The following is a 9444-nucleotide window of genomic DNA, read 5'->3' as shown; positions in this document are numbered from 1 at the left end:
AAATTGGATTTGTTAGAGATAGTTCTGATGTCTTCAGCTGTAAAACTCAGTCATCTTTAACCCGCTGAAGTGTGAAAAACAAACTATGTTTAGACTCATCAGTACTGCAAACCTTTACGTGGGAAACAAGTTCCTGTTTGCAAACTGTTAGTTTCTCTTTTGTATGTTAGTGACCCACAGGGATTTCTCCTCTTGTTCTCCCTTTACATGGTGAGACAGTTTTTCTACAGTTCTTCAGACCAACTCAGAGCTCAACTGTTTAAAACTGTAACAAGGAAATATCAGTTAATTTAATCTATTCTGTTTGTTTATCAGCAGTAAATAATGGATTCCTGATGACCAAATCTGATCCTTCAACACAAATATCTGACTCACAAAGACATGTCATTTTTTTAAAATACTTTCTCGCAAATACACTAATAAACGATCCAAAATAATTAAATTTACTGAATCTGTGTCAAATTTAACCCTTTTTACAAACACATTACAGATTCCAGGTTTGACTTTTTAACTTCTGTGATAATGACAACAGTTTGAGAGTTTTTGTTTTGTAGAGAAGTTTTGTGAAATAAGTGACATCAGAGACGTTTATAGTAAAACACAATAAACGTGAAAAAATATTTTTATGAAATGAAGAGAAAGTTTTCACTCACCTCCTCTGGAAACAGTCAGAATCCACAGAAACATGAGAAACACAGAAACATTCATCCTGATCACAATCCTGGTTATTTTCCTGTTTTATGACAGATCTTGACGGTAAAGACTGAACTTTAGAGTCCTGCTGTCAACATGTACCCAGAAAGTTTCCAGTCACAAAGTGAGAATTTAAATTGAGAAACTGTACGCAGGGACTGAACCTCATTTACGTATGGTGCACAGTTTCAGAAACACACTACAGTGTTTCGGTCAAGAAAGACAAAGTTCCCAACTGACCTGGACATTGGTTTGTTCGTCGAAGTGTCAATCAGCTGCAGTCGAAAATCTGTCATCTGTTGACTTTCTGTTCTGCTTTTCATGTTCCGCATTTTCACCACAGCTAGATAGACGACAATCTGGTAGTCTGAGGGATCATGTGAGAAAACATGAGAATAAGTGACTAAGTTTAAGGCCTCTGAGCTCTAATTTCATGACTAATCCACCATCTAAATGTAACGTGAGATCAAGTCTGACCACATGGAAACCTCAGAATTCAACATCAGAGGTCTGAGTTGTGCACTAAGAAGCAGGTTCAACATATCCAGGAGATCTTTTCATGATCTGGCTTCACTGAATCCAACAGCTGCAGTCAGAATAAACAGTCTGATGAAGCTGGTTGTCAACTCAGTGACTTTAATGGAGTTTCAGCCTGATAGGAGCTTGTTCACATTAAAGAGACTGAGTTAGTAACAGATGATCAACCACAGTAAACTGTAATATTAGAGAAATATGAAGTTTTTAAAGACTAATACAGAGAGAAAGAAACCGAAAAAGGAGAAAAGCTGGTAAATATCTGACCTCTCTAAACTCAGACCAGACCTCAGTTGTTCAGACCTGCTTTCCAGCACTATCCAGACTCCTCACCACAACTCTAAACCATCTACTGGCCTCGTCCCACTTTGTTTCAAACTTGCTGCCGTCATCTTCATTCTTAAAACACCTGGACTAAATCCTGACGTCCCAAACAACTACAGACTGACCTCCACTCTCCCCTTTCTGTCTGAAATACTTAAACGTGCATCACAACTCAAAGCCCACCTCTCTGTCAACAAACTGTATGATTCTTTCCAATTCCTCCTCAAATTTACCAACAACCTTCTGATGTCGGCAACTTAAACATCCTCCTCCTTCGATTCAATCAACCATCTCATCCTTCCCCTGGACAGTCGTCAACGTTAGCATTGCTGGTTCCAGTCCTACGTCTCTGTCAGACTCCAGTTCATCAACAAATCCTCCACTGCTGGACTCTCTCAAGGTGTTCTCCAAGGTTCTGTTCTGGGCCTCCTCCTCTTCATCCTCTACATGCTCCCTTTGGCCACTTCATCTACCATCATGGACTCCAGTTTTACTGATGACGTCCAGCTCTACATCTCCACCAAAACAATCACCACTGTCACCCTTTCAGCCCACCAACACCATCACAGGAATAAAGTCACAGCTCCAAACAAACTTCCTCAAACTAAACTGTGAATCAGAAACCATCATAATCTGTCAGGGTTTTAGGGAGAAGCCAGACATTAATGAGGATAAGGAGACCAGTGACTGAGTAAAGACTGTTTCTAAAATTCAAAGTTACATCAGAGCACATAATAATCAAATAATCAAACAACCCAGGGGAGTGAACTAGGGAGAACCAGTGACTAACAAACTGAACTCAGGATGAGGAAAACTGGAGAAACTGAAACACAGAAAACCAAGAACACAGAAACTCACAGTTGGCAGGTGAAAAACACTAAACACTGATCTTTATCTGTTTCAGTTTATCTGTCTTTACAGGTGACAGGCAGGTTAGGTCCTGGAAATATTTATGAATCTTCCTGAAGTTTACATCTAGAAATATTTATTAATCTAAACCATTTATTGTAACATTGTTTAGTTGTAATTTATAATTATATCAAACTCACTGATGCATAATAGTGTGAACATCGCTTTGATGCTGATGTGGAGGAACTTTTTGCTTCTTTGATTTTAACCTTTACAGCACAGAACATGCTAAAAAAAACAAAAAATAATAAACAACAATCACTTCAGGACTGATCTTCATTCTAGTGTCTGTTTATCTGTCAACAAATTAAAAAGTCTCCTGATGTGAAGCTCTGAGATCTCATGTTACAGCAGATAATAAATCAGGTCTATTAAAAAGTAGACTCCACCTCCTCTGAAGATGTCACCTCCTCCTCAGCAGCCTTAAATTTCCTGATTCTTCCATTTCTATCCTCACATTCTGCAGGACAGCTGTAAAGTTTCCTACCTTCTGAACACCTTGATAGCAGGAAGAACTTCAGTCTTTACCCTCCAGATCTGCTCTGCAACATGAAAATATGCAGAAATATGATCAAGATGAAGGATTCTGTGTTTCTGGTGATGTTTCTCTGGATTCTAACTGTTTCCAGAGGAGGTGAGTGAAACTGACAAAATTCTAGCAAAGACTTGCTCGGTTTAAAAATTTAATCCACAGGAGACAGTTTGATCTGTGTTGACATGTAAACAAACAGAATAGATGAAATGAAGTGATGTTTCCTTGTTCCAGTGTCAGTTTTAAACAGTTGAGCTCTGAGTTTGTCTCATTAACAGTTTGTCTGTTCATGTCTCAACTGGTAGAAAGGGAGCAGGAGAGAACAGGGTGGGGTGATTCCTTCAGACTAAATCAAAACCTACTATTGGTGATCAGCAGGAGGAGGAGACGGGAATAAACCCGTTTCTCAAAGAATGTGGGAGTAATTCCTGGCAGAGAAACTGCATTTATAAATTTACAGGTTATGAGACTGAACAGAGCAGTTGAGGACATACAGAGGTGGAAGAGAAACAACAACAAACAGCAGAAATAAATCTGGGACAGTTTCTCATCATAAAGAAACAAATAATGACATGAGAATATTATTAGAACAGGAATCAGGACTGTTTTATTCCATAGATCCCTTAAATCCAACACTCTGGACCCTGACAAGATGAACCTGATTATATTTAGTATTTTTCCTGCTGTCAACGAGTCAAATGGAAAAACCAACATTCAGTGAATCAGATAAAAACCCTGAAAATCTTTATTTACATACTGGTTGTTATTTATCTTTACATTCAAGGACACTCATTAAATCATAAAATAAAAGTAATACTGAAGTTCACGAATCAAACTGGACACTAAAAAACCTGAACTCATGAAAACTGATTTTTACAGACATGTTGGTTTTATAATCTTATTTTCATTTACTGTATATTGTTTGCTGCTCAACAACTAAATCTAAGTGTGTTTCTGATGCAGCTCTGAGTCTCTCACTAACATGGTCTTTACCTGATGTTGCAGATACTGAGGTGTCCTGTGTTTTCATGGAGAGATGCATCTTACCGTGCAGCTTCCAGGTCGCTGATCAGATCAACATCAGGTGGCATTCCATAACAAGAGACTTTAATGTCCACTCATTCTACTACAACCAAGACCAGCTTAGAAGTCAGCACCAGATCTACAGAGACAGGACATCACTGTTCAAGGACCAGATCTCCACAGGAAACGCCTCACTGCAGCTGACAGGAGTGACGGTTCAGGATGAAGGCATATATCAGTGTTACATCAGCACTGTCAATGCACCCCAAATCTCACTGACCAACCTAACAGTTTACGGTATGAGAAAAATACAGAAAACCATCAAATATTTAGTGTGTGGAGCTGCAGTTCTTCAGGTTGTCCTGTAAGTGGCAGCAGATAAACAGAATGAATGAATGAATGAATGAATGAATGAATGAATGAATGAATGAATGAATGATGGTTGCTTTGATTCACTGCTCTGTAGTAGTATCAGTAGTAAAATCAGTAGTTGTGCTTTGTGGAGCAAAATGGAGAAAATCTGTTGTTTAATAATTAATTCAACTTCAAATTATTATTAACTGTCTGTGTATCAAAATTCTCTGTTCTTTTCCAGCTCCAGTCCAAGACGTCAACATCCAGCAGGTAGAAAACAGGATCACCTGCAGATCAGAGGGGATCTACCCTCAACCTGAGCTCACCTGGTCCACCACACCTCCATCCAACATCAACCTCCTCAACTCAACCACAGTCCAGCAGAATGAACAGCAGCTTTACAGCATCAGTAGTTCTCTGATCCTCTCACCCAATGATACTGATCTGCTCTACAGCTGCACCATCAGCACTCCAACAAACAGGAGGAGAGCTGCTTGGAGGAAACTCAGTGAGGAAAACATCTCATCTCAACAATCCACTCACATATTATTGACTTGCTTCATTCTTGTCTTTTTCTCTTCCATCATTTCAGCTCCTATCAGTGGATCAACAAGTGAAACAATCATCACCTGCGCTGCCTCCAACTTTTCCTTCTCTCACCTGCTTTGGAGATTCAACCACAGTCAGATGATCCTGAACCAGAGCAGGACTGATGGCAGATCCACAATCTCAGAGGAGTGGAGGCAGCAGGTGAAGGATGTGTCAGAGTCAGGAGACATCACACTGCAGGACTTATCTTCAGAGCAGGAGGGAATCTACACCTGTCAACTCAGTAATGCTGAGGAGATGCTGATAAGTGACACCTCTGTGAAGATAAGTGGAGGTAAAACAGCAGAAGTTACTCTGATTATCTGGAAGATGTGTTTGACCTGCAAACATCAAAGATCACAAAACTCCATCATGAAGCTTCCAGGGACAGAATATTAACTGAATGTTTTTATATTTCAGGGAGTTCAGTCAATGTCGGAGGAATCATAGTCGCAGTGATTGCAGCTGTTTTGGTTGCAGCAGCAGTTGGTCTGTTTCTGTTCTGTAAAAAGAAAAAAGGTAAGAAGATGTTCTTCCTTCACTTGGAAATTTATTTCTTGGTTGTTTTTTATGTTGATGATGTTTTCTGAACATTTCTCAGGTCAACAAGAAAACAACACAATATAAGAAGATCAAGCTGTGATCAAACTACATACAGTAAATAAATGTTCTGTTGTCCTTGTTGCATCTCTTTCAATCATTACATTCTCCTATCATCATACAACTCATTTCATTGTGAACATTTCAATCATCTTATGATAAATTACCTATTTTAAATCACTCACATTCATCTTTTACTTAAAAACTTCAACATTTCAGAATATATATCAGCCTATGAAAATCATTGTTCTGCTCAAGCATAATCATGTGGTTACCTTATGTAGTTTCTCTTGTAGATCTTTATTAGTCTGCCTTTATTAATCTGCTTATGACCTTTAGTATCCCCTGGTAGTGGTTGCTTCTGGGATCTCAAAACTAGGCCCCACTTGACAATTTCTAACTATTGATGTACTTTTGTCTGCTGTTACTATTGTTGTGTTTTCCTCTTGTTTTTATTATTATTTTGACCATTAGGAGTTTTATACATGTTTACAATTTATTTCAGAGGTTTTCTTTGCTGTAAAATTAGCTTCAGTTGACTTCCTCCACTGACTGGAACAGACACTTTGTTCTGTATCTTGATTATTGATCAAACAGATTTCAAACTACAATTTCAGTGTGATTGGAGACAAATACAAACATGAGGCTTCAAATACAATCAAGAGTCTGTATTTTCATGGATTATTGGACTATCAGTATTAATATTGGATTATCAGACTTCATTTCATTTCACAATATTCTGAAATCCTGTTTTACATCATATTTTCATGTTGACGAAACACAATGATTGTAACAGTCTGTGACCTCTACTGGTTTTAGTGTCATTTTGTTATTAAAAATAAAAAACATTCTTGGAGAAATGATTATGAATTATGATTATTCCTTCACTTGGGAATTTATTTATTGTGTTTTATTTATGCTCATGATGTTTTCTGGACTCTGAATATCAACAACAAAATGATCAGTCAGTAAATGTTCTGTATTAAACTTCTCTGCTGCTCTGTGTGAACTACAGTATATGATGGAACATGTTCAAGGAGAAAACTGTTTCTGTCATTAAGTTAGTTTCATGGGATGTTTCAGGAACATTTCCACCACTTATTTTCTACAACATGCTTTGTTGTATCAGCTTAGATGATGATCTCAGTCAGAGTTCAACAACATCCATGAAATGAAAACATTAACGTCACTGAAATGAAGATAAAACAGAAAATCACATGAAGGAATCATGACTGATGTCAAGGTTTACTTTGCACTTTCTACTACAGATGAATAAACAAGGAACTGTGTTGATTTTTCTGTTTATGCTTTTTTTCTGTTTTTTTTCTGTTTGTTTTTTTCTATTTGCAGATGTATAAAGCTTGAAGATATAAATGCAGGAACACAGTAGGGGTAAAGGGCGTATGCATTTTTACTGAGAGACTGAAGAGGAGCTTAAATTCTGTGTTTTGGAGACAAACTCATTGTTGTTCTTCAGCTGATAAATGCACAAACACCTTCTGCTTTGACACTGTTACAAATGAACTTTATTCATTCAGTTGTTTATTTTTTGTTTGTTTACTTTCAGTTCATTCCATCTCAAATCATCAGAGGCTTCTTCTCGACCATCTCTGGTTTAGTTTTTTATTATAAACTCTGGATATTTAAAAATACAGCTTTTGAAATCTTCGATTGATTCATGAAAACCTTCCTGAGAGTTTTAAAGATCAGAAGGCTGCAGCAGGTTTTTCACCTAATAAGATTTGAGGCTGTTTAAACATCAATATTTCACTAACTATTAAAGATAAAAATCTGACGTTTTCACTGTTATTTCTGATTATGTCTTTGATTTGCAGCATTTGAACCAGTAGCTCTAATAGTCTCTGGTTATGGAGGAGTTAAATCTGAAAAAATAACTGATAATACAGAAGTCATGAAGTGATATTTTCTGACCCACATGTAGCTGCATGTCCCAATAATAGAAAACCTATAAAATACTTGATAATGGGAAATATTTGGTGTCAAAAAGGAAAGAAAATTACTTTCATTGAACTGTCATAACTGATAAATATAGTCGAGCAGAAATTGTTCTAAAGATTTGATGATTTGAGATGAAATAACTGATAGTTTTTGTAAAACGGATTAATTCAACCATCATTTTATTTTCATTAAGCTGTTTTCATGTGTCAGTTTTCTCTGTGGTAATGATTTTTTTGTCTGCACTGATGAATGTGAGCTTCAGCAAATTATGGAGAAGAAATGGAAACGAAAGGGTTCAAGAAAAATGAACTTCTGCAGCAGTAACTGAAGGACTAAATAGTGCTGTGATGTTTTGAAGGGTTGATGCGTTAGTTCCTTAGATACTGAAGAAGAGCTTTAAAACTGTCTTTCAGAGACAACCTCATTGTTCTTCTTCAGCTTATCAGTGAAAGACACAAACTCTTCAGTCTAACACTGTTAAAAATAGACTTTATTAGTTCTTAATATAAGTTTGTGTTTGTTTGTTCTAGTATTTGCAAAAAGTTGAATTCTTTTTACCATCATTTTTTTCTCATTAAGCTGCGTCTCTTTGGTAATTAATTTACTGCACAACACATTTGACTATAAAAAACCAGTGAAATAATGCAACCAATATTTAATTACAAAAGTTCCTCAGATCTGGTCAGTAGTTTGTCACATTCATTCAATACTCTGACCTTCAAGCTGCAGTAAAAGCAGCATTAGATGACTAACAGCTGTGCAGCAGTCAGTCCCTTTCTTTGCTGTAAAATTAGCTTCAGTTGACTTCCTCCACTGACTGGAACAGACACTTTGTTTGGTATTTTGATTATTGATGGAACAGATTGTTTTAAATCCTGCAGTAAATGATTGTAAAATGACCTGAACTAAAATCTTAGAGAAACCTCAGCTCATAAATATCACCAGTGGTGGAATGTAATGAAGTTCATTAACTGAAATACTGCACTCAAGTACATATTTGAAGTACTTCTACTGGATACTGGACTTGCACTGAATATCACTACAAGCCACTCATTTATCATCATTTCTATCATTTTGTTCCGCTCATTTCAGGGGATCTTTGTAGAAAATGGAATAATTCAGCTGTTTTTAATGTTGTTGTGTTTAATCATGTATGAAATGTTTCCTGAAGTGCAGCATGTAGTTGTAGCTCTAAATCATGTCCTGATGCTGCACGCAGACTAAACAGTCCAGAAGAAGTCAGAACTCACAGACTGATGGAACAGAAGCTGCTCTGCTGCACCTGGAAAATACAAATCAGTTGGTTTCAAAGTAGAATTTCAGAGTCATTGGAGGTAAATACAAACATGAGGCTTCAAATACAATCCAGAGCCTGTATTTTCATGGATTATTAGACTATCAGTATTAATACTGGATTATCAGACTTCATTTCATTTCACAATCTTCTGAAATCCTGTTTTACATCATATTTTCATGTTGACAAAACACAATGATTGTAACAGTCTGTCACCTCTACTGGTTTTAGTGTCATTTTGTTATTAAAAATAAAAAACATTCTTGGAGAAATGATAATGAATGATTTCAGTTTGTGTCCAGCAGAGGACGCTGCAACTCCATCACTCATTTATTCAGTCAAACACTTCACTGTTGACTCTACAACTTTATCTGATTATGAGATTTTTAAGTGTTGATTTAGCTGGAAAAGTTGTGGAAAAACTACCACAAAGAGACACAAAATGACCACAAATACTCAAAATGATTTTTAAAAATGTAGCTTCTGACTGTCGGTGTTTAAACTGTATTTGTGTATTCTGGGAGGAACAGATCTGCTCAGCTGATTTCTATGCAGCAGTAAACTGATCTGATGAACCTGAGAGATGAACCCTGAACACAGATGCTCTGTTCACTGTTTTAATATCAGACTTTCT

At 36.8% G+C, this 9444-nt stretch overlaps 1 protein-coding gene across 1 annotated transcript; it reads left to right on the top strand.

The window, feature by feature from the left end:
• The first annotated feature begins 2907 nt into the window (after positions 1-2907).
• Positions 2908-6421, top strand: LOC111583054 (programmed cell death 1 ligand 1-like). Its single transcript, XM_023291969.3, has 6 exons — positions 2908-3094; positions 3998-4312; positions 4611-4877; positions 4962-5252; positions 5378-5476; positions 5559-6421. Exons 1-6 carry the CDS (start codon positions 3010-3012, stop codon positions 5582-5584), a joined length of 1083 nt encoding a protein of 360 aa, XP_023147737.2. The 5' UTR covers positions 2908-3009; the 3' UTR covers positions 5585-6421.
• Positions 6422-9444: the final 3023 nt, after the last annotated feature.

The sequence above is a fragment of the Amphiprion ocellaris genome, chromosome 22, assembly GCF_022539595.1.
Source record: "Amphiprion ocellaris isolate individual 3 ecotype Okinawa chromosome 22, ASM2253959v1, whole genome shotgun sequence".
Classification (NCBI taxonomy): Eukaryota; Metazoa; Chordata; class Actinopteri; family Pomacentridae; genus Amphiprion; species Amphiprion ocellaris.
The sequence above is the reverse complement of the archived record's forward strand: the minus strand, read 5'-3'. Positions and strand labels throughout refer to the sequence as shown.